Here is a 24,680-nt window from a genome sequence, read left to right on the forward strand (position 1 = left end):
GTACGGCTCGCGATGTTCATATCAGCCCGTTGACTTCAGGTTTATGGCATTATTTATTGAAAGAAGCGGGAGCAATGTTTAGAGGACTTTGAGAATTAAGTGTAAATTCCAGGCCGTGTGCGGCATTGTAATGTTCAGCTATGTTCTTAGGAGCCTCGACTATCAATGAGCAGTTTTACGACCATACTGGAAAGGTGTTGCAGGATTTCTAAAATATTGGCAATGAATGTGGCAGCCACACACTGAAAATCTCTAATGTCATCATACTTGTTTAATGCTACACAATTTCTACAATTTCTATACCATGGCATTAGAATAATGTAATTGATGCTAGGTACTTTTTATACCAACTTTAGCATTTAAAAAGAGAGTGCAGACTTTTACAGTTGTCGGCTTAATTTTTAATTTTTATTGCACACAAGTGATGTTGCAGACCTTCCGCAATTTAATATGTGTCTCTACTCAATGCATACTAAAACTTCATAAATCCATCTCTGAGAGCCCCAATGGAACACCTTAACCTATGTGTGGCATGTGCCATACCGTTAACCCACCTTCTCATTGCATGTAACTTTTTCGTTACGAAGAACTTCTTGCCAGTGCAAGTTTTGGGGATCTTGAGCCTTTCTTAAGTACCTGGGCACATATTCAAGTCCGTGGTCTCCCTTGGACGAATAGTTGGCTATGTAAGGCCTTTGCAACAGCTCTTCTCGGTAGTCCTTCAAGAAGTAAATCCACGCCCTGAGTCTTTTCTTGGTCTTTTCGTCATTTGATTTGCTTGTAAGTTCGATATCTTCTTCAGTGCGAAGGTAGTACTTGGGATGAGACTCAAAGTCATCCAACATTGACAGCATTTTGTCGTCGACGCTGTAGAGCTCCCCCGATATAGTCTAGTAAGGAAACAGAACAAAACTGTTGAGTTTTGTGGCACGTTTTCGGCAGTGTACATTGACAGCATAGTGAGAGCAGACAAGTAAAAAAAAAAAGTTGTTTTAACATTAAAATGAGGGCAGTGTGGATCAATTGTCATATGTGTGATCACATAATCATTGAGAGAGGTTGACCAGGTCTGCTTAATTACTGCACAGTTCATGTAAACTAATAGGGTATTATAATAATAGAACAAGAACCAAACAGAGGAGAACGTAGTTAATAATGGCAGGTGTACATGAAGAACTATGTTAGAAGCATTTCTGTAGTTGTGCATATTAGGCTAACAATGGTGACACCACTGTGAGCTCTTCAACTGTGCTTCTCATCTAATAAATCACAAGAGAAACATGCTTAAATACTGCACAGTTCATGTAAACTAATAGGATATTATAATAATAGAACAAGGACCAAACAGAGGAGAACGTAGTTAATAATGGCAGGTGTACACGAAGAACTATGTTAGAAGCATTTCTGTAGTTGTGCATATTAGGCTAACAATGGTGACACCACTGTGAGCTCTTCAACTGTGCTTCTCATCTAATAAATCACAAGAGAAACATAACTTTAGCTACTATAAAAGTGTAAAAAAAATCTGCACTACTTTATAGGCCAAAACAGTCTGCAAGTGTAATTGTGAATGAGAGTGTCAAATTCATGGTATTGGCAAAAAATATACATTTATCCATGCACATGTGTTTAACCTTCAATTGCCTCAGTGGACCACAGTGATCAGACAGGCCCAAGTAAACTGTAGCCCTTGATGTCTGTTTGTACAGACTGCTACAAAAGAGAAATATTGGCATTGTAGTTTTTCTACTGCTATTACTCATAACAGTAACAGAGTGTGGTCACACATGTAATTAATTAAGGATTTCTTATTTCATCTTAGTAGGAAGCGCAGCCACTATTACACACAAGACACAACACAAGCGCTTAACTTCAACTAAAGGTTTATTGCAAATGTCAGAGTTTATAAAGGGGTGAAAAAGAGAAAAATAATAATAAAAGGCAGACCAACAAAAAGCACATGTGCCAGTCCCGTACATTACTTATCCGTTATTATCTATCACCCCATCCAAAAAAGGTTCTTTCTGCGTGAGCGAGATAGAGGGTGCACTAACACTCAAAATCATCACGTGTCTTTTCCGCAGCTTCTACTATGATTTTGAGTGTGTTAGTGCACCCTCTATATCGCTCAGCTGGAAAGAACTTTGTTTTTCGGATGGGGTGATAGATAATAACGGATAAGTAATGTACGGGACTGGCACGTGTGCTTTTTGTTGGTCTGCCTTTTATTATTATTTTTCTCTTTTTCACCCCCTTTATAAACTCTGAGGTTTGCAATAAACGTTTAGTTGAAGTTAAGTGTAATAGTGGCCGTGCTTCCTACCAAGATGGATTCATACCAACTGGTCCGGTACAATTGTTTTTTGAGTTGCATATTTCAGCTGTGTGCTAAGTATATCTTTTATCTCCTGTGTAAAAGAACTGCACTGAAGTAAATCTCAAGGTTTATTGCTTTCAGCATTGCCAAAGTTGACAGTAATATGCTGACATAAACCCATCTCAACTTGAGAATATAACTGAGATTGCAGAGTTATATTTGCAATTTAGTTTATTTAAATATTATTTAAATTTTGTGTATGTGTATATGTTAAGTATTACCCGATATGAGCTACTGACCTATCATCGCCAACCTGACCTACCTCCACAACAGAGAAAGGCCTTTTCAAACAATCTATAATATAGACCAAATAATCTGAACCTGTATTCGTGAACCAAACTAGTAAATAGACCAACTTAACACAGTTCCTTTGTATCATCAGGCAATTGTTACACATGACTTCTCCAATGCATTAGCTTCTCGTGCACAATACACGAGCTACCTCAATTGTGTTTGCTGAAACATATACACGCCAAAAAATAAAAACTAAAGAATGGCACTAATTAACTGAGAACTGGATACACCTTATGAAATCAACTGGCGATGATATTAAATGGTTGAGCTTACAGTAAATAAAAGTGCACTATGTGTTTTCTTACTCTATATTCAAATCAAATTTTCTCCTTATGTACTAGTGCGGTCAACGTACGGGGGTAGTCTTTATTTGTGTTTTACCTATTTTTGAGTTAATGCGGTACCGTATTGTAGTGTACTGCTGTGGCCTACGTTTTATTTGTGCTATAATGGGCGCAGTTGTACCATAATGGGCGCAGTGTACCTTAAAACAACTGTGTGGGCTAATTTCATTTTGGGGGGCTGTTAAGTCTATGAACATGCATTAAAACAATAATGATAAAAAGGTGTTTTTGTGAGCGTCATCATCGTCAACATACGGCATCGTGTGCGATATTGACCCGTAAAAATATAATCAGAAAGGAGAAAATTCGTAAATCATTTGACCAACTTCAATCTAGCTGTGCCGATTGAAGTGCTGTGTAATGTAAGCATTGAATTGTGCTCTGCCCTACTCCACGAATAGACAGCACAGGCAAAACAGCAGCATTTTTCTATGTTGCAACTTCATGGGGAGCATGAACAAGCAAGGGCTTTGGAGGCACAGAAGCTAAGTTGCAAAAGCTACACAGTTCTGCATTACTATGCTGCCTTTTATTTGTCTTTGAATTGAAGTTCACTAACGAGTAGCAAATGAAGAATAAATGCTGCTGACAACACCTGATTTGCAAGATGCAGCATTGGGACCAAGGTGTATGCACACTAATCCCCCACAGCCACAGTAAACAACCCAAGCTGCCATAAATTTCACACGTTGAAAAAAAGTAAAGCTTCATTAGCATTCAGTGTTTTAGTCTCAAACTTTGTACCACTACTGGTCGGTATGACCAGTGAAAAAATTGTTACTTCACACACCAAAGTGGTATATTAAAGGTCGAATTGCAACTTGTGAACTAACTCTATGAATTGAAAACTTTCTATGCACTTCTCTACAGCATGTCTATGGTGAATTGGAGCAAGATCGGAGACAGGTACACAAACTTCTGCGCACTAATTTAGAGAATGCAACTTGATGCACCTGCAATATAGTCAGTGCAGAATTGGAGCGTGATGGCAATGTACGTAATTTAAAGGAACAAATCATTGCAGCACTCCAGTGCTAGCATGCATCTAGTGTCTCGAGCTAGTCTTGCGATCCACATTTGCAGCGGCACAGTTAGTAGTAAGACGTCAAAACGCAAACAGGTATACCTAGTGGCTAAAAGTGATTTAAAGTTTAAAAGCACAAATAATTTCACTGTTGCTTATTCGGTATTCAGCGATGTCATGACTAGCGTAGAGAAGCAGTAACACATACTGGTCCTGCTAAATTAGAATTATATCCACTCTCAGGGGCGGTGGATGGTGAGATATAATAAGGCATTGTAAATATAACAAATTTGGTTTAGACAAAAGGAGGATCTGTAGTCACTGTTGGTGTGCCTACCAGGCACCACACATACTAATTTTATTACAGTGCCTTGACACTACATACAAAAATTGCTATCCATTCGAAGACTGTGAGAGGCCTGCTTGCTTCCATCGTGCTCTGTAACATTACGCCCCTGAGTGCAGACATTCTGTACCTAATTAACCGTGTTTAACCCAGTTACATATGAAAGCTTACATACACAGACATTTGCTTATACTGAAAAGTTTCCTATGCACTATTCACTGCCTAAATAAACAATCACACAAATTTACATGACGAAAACAACACAAACAGTGCCAGTTGAACAAAATGAAGGCAGATACATGACAGTTTCTGCCAGCACATATTCTCTTACATGTGGCTTCATAATGCCAGCAAGAGTCAAAACTGGCAATTAGCTTGAGTATGCTGGCAAACAGGCACACATTTACTTAGCGCTGTGCCACTGAATGCTAAACCTGCGAACCAACAGCAGATACACTGAGCCATGGCTTGTCTGGGGGAGCAGGTTACACAGCAATAATGCTGTGTGACAGCTTTGCAAGCTAGCTTCAAGCAAACATGGCCTGCAATGTGACAAGGTCGAGCAACTTGTCTACGGTTTCAACAAAACAGCACGCCTTGCAAGTAAAGTGCAGCGGAATGTTTCAAAACTATTAACCTTGCTGCCGCGCAATGTGCACCTCTGCCGATCTGACAATGAACCTACTTCCCCTGAATTACACAACACCTGGGCACACCAAAATGGCTGCACATCATGATGCACTCTAACCACATGACCATGACCCTCGTGCACTGATCCATGCCCAAGAGATGACTAGAGCGTCATGTGGTGGCCTTCTTTAGACTTACCTGCTTTCGTGCTGAATCATCCATCAGCTAGTGCCAAACAACCCAATGATGAATTACTCAGTGTATGGAGATTCAAATAGGAATACACTTTGTTTGCATCGTTACTCAGTTTTAATTACGCACCTAAGCAAACAACCCTTTAAATTTTGTGACTTTGTGCTCAGCGTTTTAAGCAAACTGCTGCTACTGATGCTGTTGCAAATTAAGCTTTACCCCAGTCACTAAAATGAGTGAACTCATTTATGCTCAGTAATGATAGCACTCAAATCCAAGCTGTCAACCATAAATGCTAAAGTATACCTCAAAACACAGATTTTTTTCATCCTAGTGACCATGAAGCTTTTCGCACAATGTTTCCTGGTATGTTAGGCAATTGCGTCACATGATAAAACGCTAGTTAAGGACATGGCTAGGTGTGTAGAACAGTGTTAGATAAAAGCTGCTGGCCATATACAAAAGTTTTCCGGAAAAGGCCTAACAAAGGTAACAAAACAGTGCAAGTTGAGCCTCTTGTTCTGAAGCTCATTCTCCTAAAATTACAGTGTTGGCAACCACAACTAGGCTATCTTGGTGCTAAGATATGCCACCACAACCACTACCAGTAGTATGCCGCATATCACAAGGTGGCACTTACAACAGATATCATCACTACATGTGCACCCTATTGGCCGTGAAATGCTTAAAGACCGACAGACCACCCGCAGCCAGAAACACAAGAAAAGAGTAGCAAAATGCATGAGCGACCACAATGTCTGGAAAATTGATCTCCGCTTAGGCTAAAGGACACTTCTGGCCGTTGCACAATCCTGGTGTACTCCTTCAAAACCCATGCAAACAAATTACAAGTGGGTGGAAACAAGCGCAATTTGGTAGTTTTGACAGCTGTGGAAAGTGACCTGCACTGCTGTGGCAGCACTCAGGTTACCAGCACTCAACATTTGCATAGTGGAAGCAGGGCTGGACAGCACACGCATATCAGGCAGTCTGCAAGCTATGGCCAGACATAACGTGCTGATGCATGGGGTACTCCTTGGCAGTGACAAAGAAACCAAGGGCAGTTTCGTAGGTAGTCAATGATTCAGAAAAGTGGAAGCTGCGAGATATTTGCAACTGAGGCATGCAAGGACAGAAGAGATCCATATCATGACAGCAGGGGCTCTTCATGCCCGTACAGAAGATAAAACTCACAACAGAAGAGTTCCCGTATATGCACGCAACACAACATAACATTATTGAAAATACTAGTACTCAAGAGAAAGCTGCTCCAGCTAGTTGTGTGTAAACTGTGCCTGAATATACTCACGCAAAGTCTACAGTAGAGTGTGAACCACTAATAAAACCAAGTGTCACATCGAATAAAAGAGTTCCTCGCTGGCTCTTCTGAAGAGAACATGTGTACATGTGGCCATAGTTCACAGCGTGTCCATCTGCTCCAGGCTAGGGTCCCAGGATGCATGGTGGCTCGCAGTGGCATGGTCGCCTGCACCATACAGATGACTAGATGGGTTTGCAGCGCGGCCACTTGCCTCCCAGGCACGGCCTGCCCACGGGCATGGCACATCGCCCAGCGAACCACCACCGCAGGCAGCCAGTGGTGGCCGGGGTGGTGTGGGCCGCCAAGGCCGTGCCCAACGGGGCCGCCGCTGCAAGGGCTTGCTCTGGCTCCAGAGCGTCAGTGGAAGCACCTCGGGAGGGGCTGGTGGCAGCCGTCGGTCACTGCCGAAGAGCTCGTCACGGTGTCCACTGCCCATTAGCGTCGTGGTGGCGGCGACGGATGCCACGGGAGCCGCCGGCAGTGTCACCAGGCCGTCCGAAGCACGGCGGCCTTCGCGGAAGTCGCCCGCTGATCGATGTGGCCCTTCAGTGCCACAACACGGTTCGAGGCAAGCTGGCAAGGGAGGTGCGCCTGGAGGGGCATCGGATAGGCTTAACATCTGAGTAAGGCTGCATAGTGGTGGGCTGTCCCTGTGCTCAGGTCGAGGTGGGGTGCCCGGTGGGTCTAGGTCTTCCTCAACACCTTCGTCTATGGAGCCTGTGGCTGGTGGTGCTGCGGCGTGCCAGCCCTTGAGCAGTGCCGTGGCTGGTACACGGCACGTAGCGAGGTTGCCGTCCGTCGTCTGGCAGAAGGCATGCCCGCGCACGCTGTCAATGGTCGGGTGAGCAGCCAGTGCTGCCTGCATGTGCAACACAGCAGCCGCAGGCTCGTGGCGTAGCGTCTGCTCGGCCACCGTGCTGGGTCGTCGGCTAGCGTCGGCAGCAGCTGTGGCAGCGCCTGCAAGCCGTCGTGCCCTCTCCAAGAGCAAGAAGTAGATGGCCGAGTGGTGGTCAAAACGCTCCTGCACTAGCGACTGCATACACACATGCCCACTCTGTATGAACACTATTGCCAGAAAATGCATTCTGAAATGAGCGAATCAAGTGAGCATCGCTTCCTATGCTATGCCATCATCATAAGTTACAATTATCTTTCCTCCCAACTGTACTAATATTGATTGTACGTGATGAAGCATAACACATTGTCAGATAATATCAAGAAAATGTAAAACAATGTCAGCTGAAACATCACAACTCGCATGCTTAGGTGTGCAAGCTAATACTATTAATGAATGCCATGCACCAATGTCAAGCCTCATAAGGCAGCATGTTGACAGCGTCACAAGTGAACAAGTATGTTGCCTTGCCACACCCTGCAATTAATAAATACATGAATGATTGTGGTTGTATCATTTCAAGGCTTCCGATTGCTGCTGTCAAAACAGTGAAAGAAGAAGGATATATAAAGTGAGTGAGTAAGGAATATACAGGAGCAAGATGTTTCTGCACACAATGCAGCCACCTAACCTGTTGAGTGCGGGCTGGATCGATACCAAGACTCTGCATGAGGCGAAGGACTCCATCATCGAGGATGCCTCGACGAGCAGCCTCACGATCGGAAGGAGCTGCAGGTGTGGCTGGGGTGTGCATGCCTGCTGGCTGTAGCCACCGGTGTCGCTTCACCTGCTCTACTGTCATCCGTCGAGTTGGGTCCAGCACCAGCATCTTGCGGATTAGATGCTCACATTCTGCACCAGGAATTCAAAATAGTCCACATCACTGATGGAAAATGTCGGAGGTACCTACGACACATTTGGAAAGCATTAGGTGCAGTTTGTTGACACGGTGGCTGTGATAAGGCTGAGCCATGTGTAATAGGTTGAAAGCATCCACTCCTTACAGAATTCCCATTCTCTGACACCTGGTTGTTGTTTTATTCTTCTACTATGCCACATTACACATGTTAAGGTCCTTCCTTTCTGACGTGGAGCCCATATAGTCATTTTACAAAGGAGTTTCAAGCACAAGAATGGCTTTGTAGGAGAATACTAAGCTGCCACGGAGAGGGCCCAGATTTGATCCCTGTTCTATCCTAGAAGTTTTCTCTCATTACACATTCCTTCTTACTTTACAAGATACACCAATGATCGCAGACAACCCCAGTGCCAAAAACGACCGTCGATATGATCTGATAACTTTTCTAACAAAATATTAATTAATGCTTGCCACCCATGAATTCCCTTCTGCATACTGAATGGACCGTTGGTGAGTAGTGAGATCTGCCCAATCTTTATGGCCCGCATTTTTTTGCTCACAGATGCCTTTTTCATTTTTAATAGACCAGTGGTAGATAATTAAAGCTTGTTCACATACGTGTTAGTTTTAATACACATAGGTCACATGATTTTGAATTTTGCCTAGCCATAATACAGTGGACTCTCTTTAAATGGAACCTGAAGGGGCCTGGAAAATATGTTTTGTTTAACAATGGTTCTGTTTACTGAGAGATGAAGAGGGGTTCAAAATACAAGTATGAAACCAATCATATCACAGGCAGTTGTTCCATATAATCCCATTTACTGAGAGTCTACTGCATACGCTTTACCTGGCGTAAAGTGAGGCAGGTTGAAGGGACACTGAAAAGCAGAACGCTATTTAGCATATTGGTAAAGCACTATTTCACAACCCCAAAAACACCAATCTTACTGCAACACGGCACTTGGTAAGCAAGAAAACGCACGAAACAAACGTGCGGGTGAAGGCGGCCGCCTTGAGATTCTCGCACCAAAAACTGAGACGTCATCAAATTTGAATTGAAGCACATTGTAATCTGTGGGTGCCATAGACTTAGCCTACGAAGTCTCAGAAGATTTCATAGAGCCAATGTCGCGAAAATACGAAAAATACATTGTGGAATTTTTAACGTCATGCGCGGAAATTACAGCGCGAAATCAAAAAATGAAACTTCAACCTTGATTTTCTTTGCTAATAATGAACTTATGACAGCGAAACTTATGATACTACAGTTGTCAGAGTGCAGTTTATCATTCTAAAACAACTGATTGTTCAACTTTAGTGACCCTTTAATGATGTTTGCTAATTGCAAAAGTATCACTCACCGGTAGACATAAAGAAAGGTATGCGGAAGCGCCCGGAGAGCACGCGACTGCGCAGCACCTGCAGACTGCTACCATCGAAGGGGAGTGCCCCGCACACCAGCACGTACAACACCACACCCAGGCTCTGCACAACATCACAAGCAATTAGACACAAATGTCCTCTTATCTGCGTCTTTTATGTGCTTTTTCTGCTGCAGCACTTACTCGAATGATTTCACAGGTTGACAGGCTTTTTTAGCACAAAAAAAAAAGTAGTACTATGTTAATTGTATTAGAGTGCTCTGGATAAATTGCAACCAAGGGCAATTTTGAAATCTACATTTAGAACAATGAGCATGTGCATTTCTTCCTTACTAAGATGCTGCCAAAATGCCTGTGAATGAACGGTTCCTGAAGATTCATAATCAGTAGGAAGACCAATGCTACTCAGCCACCACAGATAACAGAAAAGTAAATAACAATGATAACAATAATATATAGTAAGAAGAAATAAAAGAAGAAATAAAAAGTAACAAGAAAGAAGAAATAAGAAGAAATAAAAAGTACTTTTTTTTTTCATCAAGAAGATGAGGGAGCCTGGTAGAAAAGCTGACAAGCAGCTTGCCCTCCAAACGTACACTTGGGCACATTTACAACACTGTGCTAAACATAACGAACAGTAAAAACAGTCATCATGAGCCGTCAGAACTTTACGCTGTAATGATTAAGCTCAGGAAACAGCTGATTAATCGAAGGGATATGTTCTTCGGTGTCAAGGCTAATCTGGGACTTGAAATCCTTCCTGGTGGACAAGCTGCAAAGCTGGACTTTGTGAATGTCTATGATAGGGCCCTTGCATACTTCGAAAAGTGGTTTGACTTTGAAAACTCCCCGTCTCTCGCCCAATTGGATCTGCGCAAAGGTGCACCCACTTTATTGATGGTAATTAATGCGGGCAACCTTTTTGGCATTGACTTTCAAGAGGAAGGGGATGAACTCTACTCAGAGCATTGTCTTTTGAAGGATGCTCTGCCTGGACTTGTAAAATGTGATGAGAAATCAATCTCGATGTGGCTGAAGTGTTTAGAAGAGGTAAAGTGACCCTTCTTGCAGAACGTAATGGAGCATGTCTACTCCATTCCCTGCAGCAATGCATTTGTGTAACGCGTCTTCAGTGTGATGGGAAACTTATGGAAGGATGAAAGAAACCAGCTAAGCGTCCCAATGGTTAAAGCGGAACTTTGTGTGCGGTATAATTTGATGTACAGCTGTGAAGAATTTATAAAGATGGCGAGAGAAAATGAGATGCTCATCTGCCACTAAGTTGAATTCCAAGTACATATTCTAGTTCCGCGGATAGGAGAAGGCGAGCACATAGGATTTCTCTATTTCTTTTTATGCGTTGTGAGTGTACTGCACATTATTTCATGAGTAGGTATACATGCATTGTATACTTTCTAAAGGAGCACTCAACAGCTCAGAAAAGATGATGAGAACATTGAAATTCTACTTGGAAGACACGACTATTCCGATAAACAGACTTCATTACACACGTTTTTGAACAGTTGGCCGTATTTTAGTTTGCGCGTGAAGGCTGTACGCCAGCGCGAGCACCGTGGATGAAAGATGCAGGTGTTCGTTACCTTCCTTTCTCTACCTCTCCTTTATATCCTACTCACTCTCCCCCACAAAGACGCTGAGATGTTACGCCTTCTTTAGGGGCTTTATCCCACCTGGGAACATTGTTTGCTGCAGGTGCCGCTCGTAGTGGTTTTAGGAATTGTAGTGGGGGCTGAGCAGACGGAATGGCATTGTTGGCTCACCTGTTCCAGGCATGGCCGTTCGAGGAAGTTGAAGGCACGCTAGTTCAAGGTGCAGCGGTTTGTGAAAAACGCATTATATTCATCATTTTCTGCAAGTTTCTGTCTGAAAGAAGGTTGTGTCTACGGATTTCAGTACCCAATTTTTTTAGTTGGGCTGAAAACTTGGGCGGCAAATATTTTGTTCAGTATATGTAATAATTTAACGCTTGTTTTGAGTGCAAAAGTTGTAAGACTCATGCTATTTGTGCGCTTGCCACCAGAGACTAATTGATTCGCTCAAGGCTGTGTTTGTATGTACGTCGACATATTATGATGATGTTGAAGGCGGGTACAATAAATGTTGAAGATTTAACATGGACTGTTTATTTTCCACACAACCTCAACTTCGTGACCCCCCACTGACGGGCCGTTTTTTCTTTTTTTTTTTCTGGGAAAGGTGCCAACCCTAATAATATAAAGTTAAGGACATAACATAGTGTGTCAAAACGGGCATTAGAACATGAGTCAAGGTGAATTGCAAACCTAATAAAACAAAGACAAATGTCAAATTTTGAAGAAAAAGTACAGTAAACTTGTGATAATTCAAACTCTGATAATTCATACTTTCAGTTAATTCAAACAAAATTAAATTTTTTTGTTGGCCTTCTATTCTTTCAATGTATTTAAAAGCCTCTTAATTCAAACTCCATCATTTCATTAATTCATGCTTCTTGCAGTTCCATACCAGAAAATATCTGCTGCTTTCCTAATACTATTTAAAAATTTACATGCTTATATAATCCTAACAGTCTAAAAATGAAAAATAAGCACCTCAGACCTTCAAGGAAGAAGGCTTTGCTTGTAAACAAATGTTTGAAACAAGGCACATGCATGGTGAATCGTTACACTTCTCAACTAAAATAGAGAGCTTTGTGCTGAAGCCACATACCTATATCAACGAAGCAGTTGGCAAATGGTGATTGCTTTAAAAGGTATGATCAGCAGTAAATGGCCAATAAACTTATGGACCTTACTCCTCTGCTTTCGGTTCATGGCATGCAGTTAGGGTTTAAAAACACTTGAAAAATTTTTAAATGTGATAAAATCAATGCCTATTCATAATGTGTGGTGTCCTCTCACCCAGAGTCATAGCATCTATGTGACAACTTCTGATAATTCAAACTTCTTGATAACTCAAACAAAAATCATAGGTCCCTTCCAGTTTGAATTAATGATTGATATGTGGGGTGTAACGTCCCAAAACCACCATATGATTATAGAGACGCCGTAGTGGAGGGCTCTGGAAATTTCCAGTTTGAATTAACGAGAGTCAACTGTACGCAGTTGTTTTGTGGACGATCTATCCGGTGCAATGTTGTTGCTACAACACAAGTTTAATAACTCCAGAAGCTTGTGTCTGAATGTGTAATCACTAACACAAAATTAGTTGATCAGGGCAAACATTACTGATGCATTCTGGGCATCAAAGTTCTCCACACTTTTTACCATTCCAGCATTCAACAAACACAGTATAAAATTCATTCCTTAATAGTATTTAAAAAGGCAATATTATTGCAACATTGCACAGCGTACTAATATACCCGTAAATACTACATTCAACAAAGACAAAAAAAAAGTACCGCGATGCTACCACTGCCAAAATATGAGAGATGGCCTGTATCAGCAGTCATAAAAACACCCATCCCAAATAGCTGGTCAAAAATTCTGGCTTGCTCTTTTATTGCTCATAGCACACTCATAAGCATTAAACAACTGGCTCAATGAGCAGCTTGAAGACGTCATGAACACTACCATCTACTCTGCATTCCTGTCAAGCTAAGGCAGCAAAAATAAAGCAGAGAAATGTTCAAGCCACCGCAACATGAACAAGCTCGAAGTTTGCTTAGAAACATTGTACAAATGAAGAGTCCTCACCCAGACATCAACCTCGGGACCAATGTATCGTTTCCCCTCAAAGACCTCGGGAGCTGCGTATGGTGGGCTGCCACACCACGTTGTAAGGTAGCCCGTCGGTGAGTAGAAGTTGCTGAAGCCGAAATCTGCGCAGAGACATGCATTGAAGGGCCAGTCAACAGGCTCCCACCTTCTTCTTTTTTTTTTTACACCCCCCAAGAAAAGCTCGGCAGTTCGTAGAGTAGACCATGGCGATCACATTTTCTGATTACAGCGGTGCGCGCGCGCCGGGCAGAGCCTCCATTTTGAAAAACAATACCCACGCTCCTTTCCTACACCTGACCAACCCTCCTTTCATGTGCAGTGACACAATGTCGCTGATCGGCGACTTGACGTAGCACGGAGCTCGTCAATTCGTCGAAACCAGCCACGACAGTGGGTTACACCTTTCCCTCCCTGTAAGGAAGAAGAATCGCGAGGCCGCGCCAAAATTTGAAACCAGCTGAAACTGATGTTCTAACCCCTGTACCTTTCTCAATATAGCACGCATTCTCAAAATTCTTGTGGCAGCATGTTCACAAAGCAAAAGTGCATATATTTCTTTTTATAACAATTTTTGAACCTCAGGGTTGTTTACTGGCCCTTTAAGTGTCATGACTGTAGAGTGCTTGGCGACTGAAATGTGACAGTTGGCCTGCATGGTGGCCGGCACTTTTTTGCCCTACAGATAAATGCTGGGGTTTCTCTCAGGATCAAGTGCCGTCATAGTGTGGATCGATCGATCGATTTGTGGGGTTTAACGTCCCAAAACCACCATATGATTATGAGAGACGCCGTAGTGGAGGGCTCCGGAAATTTCGACCACCTGGGGTTCTTTAACGTGCGCCCAAATCTGAGCACACGGGCCTACGACATTTCTGCCTCCATCGGAAATGCAGCCGTCATAGTGTGGAACCAAGGCTATCCATATCATGAGATACTGTAACGATCTAGCCCGGTATCACTGGCATTCATTGCCACCGAAAAAAGCACCGCCTTCCTGCCTTGGGGGTTAATTATCATGTTTTTATTGCTCGGCACTGCACCTGCACACTTTACACAGTAGTGAGAATGTCAGGAGGGATAACTTCAATTTTCAGTATTAAAGACCTCTACTTTTGCAAGTATTTTGCGAAACGTCTACTCGTACATTAAATGCACATTTTCGCACGGCTGCCGATTTGTCTGCATCAAAGTGCTCATCACAGTGGGCAACAGTCACTATGCCACCTACGGCTTCGCTTCACAGCCCACCCCAGTGGCCGCACTAGAACACAGGTGCTCTTGCAACCGTTATGTGCATCACAGATGCCAGAAATGAATATAGGTCTGAATTTAAAAACTTGAATTTATTAAGCTTAACATCTCACACATCCCGTATATCCCGCTTTCAAGATGTTCAGCGCATCCCAGCCCTCCCCCCCCCCCCCCTCCCTGGCCTAAAAAATGTGTAAGCTATCCGAAACTATTCTTTACAGTGTAAAACATTGCCGCTGTTTGCCTATTGTCTGCAGTGCTCATATGAAATATGACATGAGTGCTTAGAGCATACTCCAACAGAGCAAGGAGACAGAAGTTTGGCCATTGCCATGTCTTACCGGCTAGCTTGACATTCATGTGGGAGTCGAGCAAAAGGTTTTCCGCCTGCAAAAAGATGCAACCTTTAAGCACAAGAACGCCACACTGTAAATGAATGAGTTACTTCTTTCAAATAAGGTGCACTTGGCTTAAAATATGTGCAGGTTCAAGTAGCACTTCTTTTGCTCTCCTACAAAAGTTTTCTGGACATAGAAACAATGCCAAAGCTGTGTACCATTGAGCTGCAATACTAATGGAATGCAGGTGCGAAATATGGCACAGGGTTGCGAGCGCTTGATTACTGGATTCTCGCATCGGTGTGCTAGCTGCAACAACATTCACTGCTTTTTTTATTTTGCTTCAGTGACTCACATCCTTTAAAAAGTTTTGCAGGTGAGAGTACACAGTGAGTAACATGCTGGCAGTGCCTATCTGATCACTCTTGAAGGAGTGCTACATTTTCAAACATGACGAGCGATTTCCAAACTAACGTCCACCAATTCCAAATATAGTTCCTTCCACTGGCAGATCTTATTTCCACTGGCAATTTCCACTGGCAGATCATAATTTCACTAGAGAGGCATCTTTTCCCGACTTGAACTGGCCACCATCTGACTGCAGACTAAAACACCTCCATCACTTTTTTTTTTTAATTGCGACCAAGACTTGCCTTCAAGGCATAACATTTTTGTTGAATGTGTGCTATTAGGCCGGTGTTGTGTATGAAGTGAAGTAGTGTCTTGCGGAATCTGTTTTCATGTATCCAGTGGTTGTAACTGGCTGTGTCGCTGTAGCGAAGGCCGGCTTGAGCGAGGTGACGGGAGCGTTCTAGCTGCAACCCTTTGCATCTCTATAAAAGGTGGTATGTATCTGCTTGCATCGCTGGAGTGGGAAAACACGGACACGTATCGCCAACTCGTAAATGTGACGTGTTCCATGACGATATAACAGCCGGTGTAAGAGCCACCCCTTCCCGAAGCCTCCTGAGCACTACTTCCTCCACTCTAGTAAGGTGAGGGGGGAGAGAGCAGACACACGGTGGAATGAGAGCACGTGTAACCTGCCGGAGAACATTTTAAGTGTATGAAGTAAGTTTAGGGGCTGAGGTGGAAGGGGAATGGCTGGAAGGTCTATGTCTGGAGGGCAGTGCGCCTGCTGGTCAGCAGCAATGTTGTGTGGGTTCGCAGCATGGCCTTGAATCCAATGTACTTTTACGCAAGTAGATGTATTTTTATTATGGTTCAGATTTTGAATCGCCTCGCAGATCTCCATCACCTTGTGTACTTTCTTGAGCTCCTTAACAGCTCCTAAGGAATCAGTGTATACGTCAATCTGCTTAATTGTGGGCAGATTAGAGGTAGCATCCTGGATTGCGTCGTGGATGGCTTGAAATTCTATCACAAGAAGAGTGGATTCCGTAGTTACAAAACGCTGGTGGCCCCTGACAAAATTATGCGTAGTACTCAGGAATGATGTCCTTCCGCCGTCTTGTAGGATAGCAGCATCTGTATATAGTTTGCAGGTATTAGCGCATGGGGCCTCGATGATGGAGTGTTCGTCATTTGTAGATGATGTATCGAAGCAACGTAACTGTTGTTTTGTTAGATGTGATGGTGGTGAATTCCCAGGGAGGCATAGACTCGGGCTGGTTGTCAATGAGAGAGCCACGCTGAAAGTGAGCATGCAACACAGCAACTGGCGCAAGTTGCCTTTTGATTTCACGAGCTTTTTCTCTTCGCAAAATCAGCGCTGCAATTGTGTTAAGCTGGGCGTGCTCCTGTAAAGTTGGTATGGCAGTGATGCAAGGTAACGCTGTTATTGTGCGCATAGCATCACAGTTAATAGTCTCCAACTGTGCCAAAGTTAACTGTTGAAATTGCACCTGGTATAAAATTCTTGGCTGCAGAACTGTGCGGATGAGCTGTTGAGCTACATGTGTACGAGCTCCAGCTGCTTTCGATGCAATGCGGCAAATCAGATTAAGTGTTTTTGTGGAACTCTGTCTGACTTTGCGAAGCCAGTGCACTCCACTGCCGGACTGGTGAATATCAAGACCTAGTATGCGGACCTCCGAAGCCTCAGGAATGGTCACTGCACCTAGTGTAAATGTAAAGGGGCACTGCTTGATTTTTCTGCGTCCTGCTTTGTTAGCTACCTGAACATAGCTTGATTTTTGGGCGGACATATCTAACCCTGCGTTCCGAGTGTAGCTCTGGAGAACATCAAGGGCTTTCTGAAGCTGTTGTGCTTGTCTTGAAATGTCTTTATGCACAAACCATAAAGTTACATCATCAGCGTATATCAGAAATCTCACATCTGGAATTCGGTGTAGTTGCCATGCTAGAGGTATTAGAGCAATGTTGAACAGGAGAGGAGTCAAAACGGATCCTTGCGGGGCACCTCTGTTGGACATGAAGCAACCTTTAGGCTTTCCATCTACTCTTATCGCAAATGTGCGGTTGTGAAGAAAAGAGTAAATAAATCTTACTACCCGCAGTAGAAATCCGAGCTCGATGAGGTTGGATAAAATGACATCACAGTTTATGTTGTCGTAAGCTTTCGTTACATCCGTAGCTATTACAGTGCGTACTGAGTGGCTGTGTGGAGAAACTTGTAAAATGTCATCTGACAAGATAGAAAGACTGTCTTCAGTTCCCAAATGAGAACGGAACCCGATTTGAGCCGGATGGAACTTCTTGTGTCGTTTAAGCCACCAGGAAACACGTGTGGCCAGCACCTTTCGGCAACCTTGCAGACACATCACTTTTCTTCCCTCGTAAAAGTAGCCAGTTACTCTAGTGCATGAAGTTACAATACACTTTTGCCCAGTTCCTTAGTGAACACAAGGAAATCGAGCAGCAGAACACATTTACTTCCATACCAGCCATATTATTGTACTTATCTTTACTGCTACACAAAATCAGCACATTTTTTTGGATATCATGAAGTCACAATGACGTTAAAAGTGCCCCATCCAGACATTAGCAGTATCAAGTTTAAATATTTACAGATATTTTCACACATACATGCATGTTAAATGTGATCCTTGCTTGCATGAAAAATGCATGTTGTAGTGATTTCACAACTCTGAAACCATAGGTGTGACCAGTCGACAGGCTCCGAAGGCGCTGGAAAAGCTCTCGCTTTTTTCTTGCGCGTGATCAATCTCCTTATACGCGCAGTGACGTCGACTCAGTGATCGGCGACGTGATGCAGCACGCAGCTCGTCGATTGGTCTCAACAAACAGTAATGAAGTCAACGTCGCCGATCGCCAAGTTGACGTCACTGCGCATATGAGGTTGATCACGTGCAAGAAAAATGTGAGAGCTTTTCCAGCGCATTTTGGAGCCTGTTCACAGGCCCTTTAAAACATACCCTTTTCATACCACAGGGCCCTGTGTGGCACTTTTTCTATGGCTGCACTCCACACAGATGCAAAACCTTTAGCAACATTTTATAAAAAAAAAGCAAGAATTTCTCGAACGTACTAATTCTGGCACAAAGCTTACAACATGAAAAAGAAATAAGGGGTGGGCACTCTTTTGCTTTTTTCATGTTTTTAGCTTAGCGCTGGAATTCATATGCTCAGCAAACTCAGGCACCAACTCTTCAAAGAACATGTTCTTCTGAGCAAGAGTTAACTCCCATTCAGGCATTCCAGACTAATAGCAGAATAATATGAAACACTGATGTTTTCGATTTGAAACCCACCTTAAGATCCCGGTGGACGATGTGCTGGCTGTGGCAATACTCAACTGCCAACAAAACCTGCCAAAATTTTCGCCGTGCCATCGGTTCTGGCATACGACCATGCCGCGAGATGAACTCTGCGTAGAACATCAACAGCAACTCTGGTCTACCCTACATGAAAAATTATCAACATCATGCAAACACAAGCACAGAGCCTTCCCCTTCTTTCTCGCAATAACGTAATTGACGTTCAGCATTTCTTGCCTCCCAATTATTAAACGACTGAAGGTGATAACTGTGACTGTTTTTTAAAGAGCGAAACATAACATGCAATCACTTGCATATTGAACTCAAAGCCAGTCTATGCGAGTATGAGGCCTTAAAAAAGCTTACCAAACACCTCGCCTTGGCTGGCATACTCCGATACCAGATAGAGCATGTTTTTGGTCTCCATCACCTGAAAAACGCCACATTTGTCTGCTATAGATTCATGACATTAACCAGCAAGTTTTTTGCGAGGATCCAGAAAACCACTCCAAAACTGGTAACCTACAAAAGAGCTAGTATAGGGGCAAGTTGAAACGTGGGGGGAAAACAAAGGCAGCGTTGCAAAGTTCACAAAGACAGCAGAAAGGAACAACACCAATGAAGCACATCTTACATGCGACTGAATGAAACAAAACAAATAAATGAAGTGGTCGAAGAGGAGCAGCCCTGTGGGCAAAACACTCATGTGCAAACATGAATGCAAACAATGCTAAAAACACATGCATTAATGCCTCAAAAATTCAGAAAATTCCACATTAGAATCCAAAATGAAATGTGCAGAGACATGGGCCACATGTACTGAAATAAAGTCACGTCATTGAGTGCCCCAGGCAGGTGGAAGTTTGGGTGTTCAACTACTGCCCCTCCCCTCATTCGAAGTTGTTCAATTTTGCATGTGGATATATACAAACACATGGGCAAACACATGCATGATCATGTGTAAAGGATAGTTGAACCCCACCCTGTGGGTGCACTACCATTGGCCAAACATGTTGAGGGAGATTTTATTCTTGTGCCACCTTTAGTCAAGAAAACGAGCTATTAAATGGCTTCAACACAATTAAGCACAAAAGTTTTGGATGATGGACAAGATAGACATGAATGTGTGCTATATTTAGTCGTTAATCCAGAAGTTCTACAATTATTATACTAATTGAGAATTATCCAGCTTGAACCTATAATTTTTTCAAAAATGGCATTACTGTAAATTTTAGATAGCACAGAACTGCAATTAGTGCCTTAGTGATGAAATAGACAGTGCGTTAGCATATGCGGCTTACATTTCACAGATGATCCTGCAACCATAGGACTTTCCCAACATTTTTTGAAAGCACTTATGCTAACTCTCACTGCAATAATTCACACAATGACCTGAGGAATGCAGTGACACTAGGGACCGCAGCAATGGCGGTGTTTCTTTTTTTTTTTTAACTCCCAAGTGATGCGTTGATTTAGTACCTTACGCAAACATGTCCATGGAGATGTTTGGGTTTTGGCATGGAGTTTCGAAATGTGGTACAAAAAAAAAGTTAGGGCAGCTTGCATCAAGTGGTGCAAGGCTGATTCACAGCAGAGCTGAGGGGAACCAGACTAGTCTTGATTTGGCTAGGCTTTCACTTTTTCACCTGTATCTTTCCCACCCCTAGCTATATTATACTATAATGGCTGCGCTTGCTCTCTTCTTTATCTTTTTTTTTCGTGAGCCTGTGTCTTCCTATATGTTTCTCTCCATGTCTGTTTGTTTCTGTGTCTTTCTATCTTTTTCAACCTATTTATCTCTTGTTTTCTTTTGTCTTTCTTTCAATGTCTTTGCTTTTCTTTCTCACTCTCTGTAGATGATCCTTTGCCTTTCATATTTTTTAGCCTATCTTCCGTCTCTGTTTTTCTCTCTCTTTCACTGTGTGAAACACACAAACCTTGGCCATAACAGCGCTGCCGTACAACTACTACAGAGCATATGTGCACATTCTAGCTTCTCCTGTTAACCATCTCTAACAAGTGCTTGGGCAGTGATTGAGTGCTGGCAAGTTCGTGATGATAATTTTCTATCTACGACACGCAGCAAATTTCATCCACGCCAGCTTTGCTGTAAAACTTCAAGCTATGCACTGTTATAACACTGACATTGCATTCCTTCAATCAAAATTCAATGATTGAGTTATGTACCATGAAACATGCAAGTGTCACAAGAGATACATATGCCCTTGTCTCTGCCGCTGTGCTTGTCCCCATCGGCATGTTGTCCTTGGTTTCTTCCGTGCAGTATACCTAGATTATGGAACCGCCGAATGGCCCGATTGCCCACATAGGCACCTGGCAATACAGTTTGCTTGTACACGTCGCGTGGCCTAGTAGTGGCGATGAGAACCCACGAGGCGGCCCTTCGTGGCATTTCACCGTTGTGCCCATTGCGAACAGGCAGAACAAGATAGCAGCGCGTCGTTTTTCAATGGATTTACCGCAGCCTGTTGACAACTCCGTTGTCAGAGGTGAAAAAAAAAGAACAAATGCAAATACCACAACAAAGAAGGGGATGTCGACTTCATAATGTATCGCTTCCTATCGAGACCCTGGGAAGCAACTCGGCGACACAAGTGGATCGTCGCTGTTCGGCGTGTAAAGTAAGTTTCGCCCTTGGGAATTTTTTTTAAACGACATCCGAAAAAAAACAATAACGGGAAGCATTCGTGCAACGCACGGTAACGTTACAAGTGCTCACAAGCCTGTGTTTAAAACACGCACAGTGGTTGTCACACATGAAACCTAGCTTCGTAAGAGCTTTGGCGCACGGCCCATTTTCCCACGCATTGATTTGTCAACGTACCTTGCCGCTCCTTTGTGCACCAGGACAATGACTATACTGCTGGAACAGGCTCATTAATGCAGAGGTTTTCTTGCGCTTAGTACGACAGAAATAAGGCTGGAGTGCACCGCGTAACACGTGGAGTATTCGCAAAATACCGCTTCTCTCGCGCACACGCTTTGTTTTCCTGTTATTGTCAGCTGATTGCTCCATCACTCGTTGTGTATTCGGATATTTGCGTTTCGCTCGTGCACACTTGCACATGTTTTGTTTTCGCGTTATTAAGTGTCAGCTGATAGCTCTCAATTCAATGTTTCAGTGCCGATGACCTCTAATCTTGGAAGCCTAACGAGAATACCAAGATATGCTCGAGGCATTTTGACAACGGCGCAAGAGCACCATCCAGAATCATCCTGGTTACCTTCCGACAATATTTCCTCCCGTATACAAGAGGTGGTCGACAGCTTCTGCTCAACAGCTTTCGAGTAATAAAACTACAAGTGACAGCTGATCGAGGAACGTATATGGTCGTATTTGTGCGCTTAGATGGAATTCAACGTCATAAGCATGCTTGCTTTGCTGTGACAAGCACTTTGCTGCGATGTCGGTGTTCACTTCTTTAACACTATACACATGATCGTTGTCGTACAGTGCGCATCCCTTTTCGAGCGTCGGTGGTCGAAAATGGGCATCGATGTTTTCAATCGCCTTAAAACTGCAATGCAAAACCACTGACATGCCTCAAACAGCACGATAAACTCACGCCATGAACGGTAGAAATGGCTCATTGGCCACCTCGATGCTTCACGGAATCGACACCGTGGCGCTGATGGCTGGGCCGATGGCTGCGCCACCTAACCACTGTCGGTTGCCTATTGAAAAGCCCTTAGTTGTGCAATACAAGGACAGTTTACACGCGGTCACTTTTTCTTTTAGTGCACTCTTAATATGATCATGATGTTTTCAATTACCTTATTGGTACGCTGTGATAGTGAGCAGACTGGTACCAGCAATGGGCAATACTTAAGAAATTAAATTGTGCACCACTGTGCAATTTGTGAACATTTTTGCCAGCTTTTCCTTATGTAAGAGCTTTTGGCGAGAAGCACAGCCAAGCAAAAATTGCTGTTATATAAGGTTACTTCATAATTATACGTTATTCATAATAGTAAATCATAAGTTATTTCAAAGTTTGAGTGCCACAGGAAGTTATAAACACCACTACATTCGAAAAGTGTACCAGGCCCCGTAAGACATTTCGGAATTGAACAGCTGCTACCTGTAATTTTTTCTTAGAAAGGACGCAAGGAAAGTGAAAAAAAAAATTAATGGATAGCAGCGAAACTGAAACATTCCTTTTGAAATAGCGTCGGTGCGTGAGTGTGAATGAGTACATGTGTATTAATGTCATAAAGCTAGATGCAATAATGAAAAAAAAAGGAATATCGTGGAACTAGGTGAATGAATGAAATCACAAGATAATATGCCACATAGGGCAGTCCCAGATATCGAAAAAAAAAAGAGAAAAAGTTGTCAATCAAACTGACCTGATACAGCTTCACGATGTGAGGGTGGCTGAGCATCTTCATGATGCGCACCTCACGGAACACCTTTTCTAGGCTGGCTGCGTCCAATTGCGTCTTGTCAATAATCTTGATGGCGACCTGCAGGCATAAAATACGTAATTAATCCCTACATGTGTAGCACCACCCCTACGTTTTTTTGAGACCAGTGAGGTTCGAGATTACCTGTTTTCTCAGAAATTATAAGATAATAAAATTGAGAAACAGTTGCAGTCAAATCGGCCCTGAGGATGAAACTAATTACGCAGACCACGTAAAGAAAGCGTCGAACGCAAGAACGAGGTCAAATTACCACTAATAGCAAATTCACCATTGCAGAGACAAAAGAAAAAATACGGCCGAGATAAAAAAATAGCACGCTACACTGCGCGTTACCTAATACCTTTTTTTTTTTCACCTCTTTCCCCAGCAGTGATTTTTGTGCACTACTCTAGGGAAACTATGCCGGTTCACTGCTTAAGTGAGTTACTGTACCCTCTGTACTCAATGTTTAATTAACAACACAAGAGCGAGCAGTTGAAAATTTCTGATCAAGTTATAGCCAGCACAGTGCAGGCGCAGAAGCTGGCGATGCTTTTGCCGCGTTCCACACGGACAAATTGTTCCCCTATCGCCCCGAAATCGATCATCAAAGCTACAACGGTACTCCAAAACGTGCCAACGTAGGCTCGGCGACTGAAAATGATGTAATACCAGGCATAATATGAATCGCAGTGCCGCCGAAGGCGGCTCCAGAGACGATCGCGCGGAGCACGCGCGGAAATGTGGCCGATGCTCGCGCACTAATCACAACCATTAGCTAGGGTTTTGTATTGGTATCCGTAGGTGATCGCCAAAAAAAGGTCGCAGACGCAGGAAGGGCTTCCAGGCCCATTAGCGCGGAGGTTTCACAACCACTAAGGCCGGCGCTAACCTCGGTCTTGGTGATGCGGTGCCTGGCCAACTTGACGACGGCGAAGTTCCCCTTGCCTATGGTGCGCTCGATGTCGTAGAATCCCACCCGGATAGGGCCTTTAAGCTTGACTGCCATGCCCATGGCTAGTGGGGGCACGGAGCGCCCCACGAGGGCCCCAGCAGTGCACGCCTGCTGCTTTCCAGCATGCAGCACCGGCCGTACGGGTCCAAGAGCCGACAACCAAACGGCAGCGTCCCGGAAGCGCGTCAAACACCGCCTCTGTGACGCACTTCTCTTACGCACGAACCTTTGGACGCTACATTTGGGCAGAGAACGGTGAATGCGCGGCCATGTTTGTTCAAAGCGTGTTTTCTTGTTTCGGTATCGGATGCCAGGAATTCAGTGATGTACACGTTCCTCTAAAACAGTAACGAAAGCTCGTTTCTTGCCAATCTTGGAACAGATTCCCGTTACAAGTTCCATTAATGCGTAGGTAACCCGTTACAGTTACATTTCGAGAATTGGAACGTGTCGTTACATTAGAGACCAACCCCGGCAATTTTTGAGGTCAATGGATCTCAATGAAATTTACTGGGTACGTTCATTTGCACATTTTTACCATTCATGCCAAATCGCAAGCTTGAGAGTTTTGCGGATTCTTTGCAAAGGAATTTTATAGCCCGCCTCCAAACGCTCACCTGG

At 43.4% G+C, this 24,680-nt stretch overlaps 1 protein-coding gene across 2 annotated transcripts; it reads right to left on the minus strand.

Moving 5' to 3' along the window:
- Positions 1-751: 751 nt before the first annotated feature.
- Positions 752-24,218, minus strand: LOC119171785 (serine/threonine-protein kinase SIK2). Of its 2 annotated transcripts, XR_012894846.1 has the most exons (10): positions 23,997-24,218; positions 23,048-23,164; positions 19,043-19,106; positions 18,671-18,786; positions 14,979-15,024; positions 13,363-13,487; positions 9,647-9,770; positions 8,055-8,275; positions 6,517-7,561; positions 752-890 (listed from the first exon to the last, which is right to left on the minus strand). XR_012894846.1 is itself a non-coding variant. In XM_037422622.2 (9 exons), the coding sequence occupies exons 1-9, from the start codon at positions 24,117-24,119 to the stop codon at positions 6,626-6,628; spliced, it is 1,872 nt and encodes a 623-aa protein (XP_037278519.2). In that variant the 5' UTR covers positions 24,120-24,218; the 3' UTR covers positions 4,358-6,625. The 2 variants fall into 2 exon arrangements, 1 of the variants encoding a protein (XP_037278519.2); XM_037422622.2 differs by lacking the exon at positions 752-890 and having other exon boundaries at positions 4,358-7,561.
- Between the last annotated feature and the right edge of the window lie 462 nt (positions 24,219-24,680).

This window comes from Rhipicephalus microplus, chromosome 4 (genome assembly GCF_043290135.1).
Source record: "Rhipicephalus microplus isolate Deutch F79 chromosome 4, USDA_Rmic, whole genome shotgun sequence".
NCBI classification, from domain to species: Eukaryota; Metazoa; Arthropoda; class Arachnida; order Ixodida; family Ixodidae; genus Rhipicephalus; species Rhipicephalus microplus.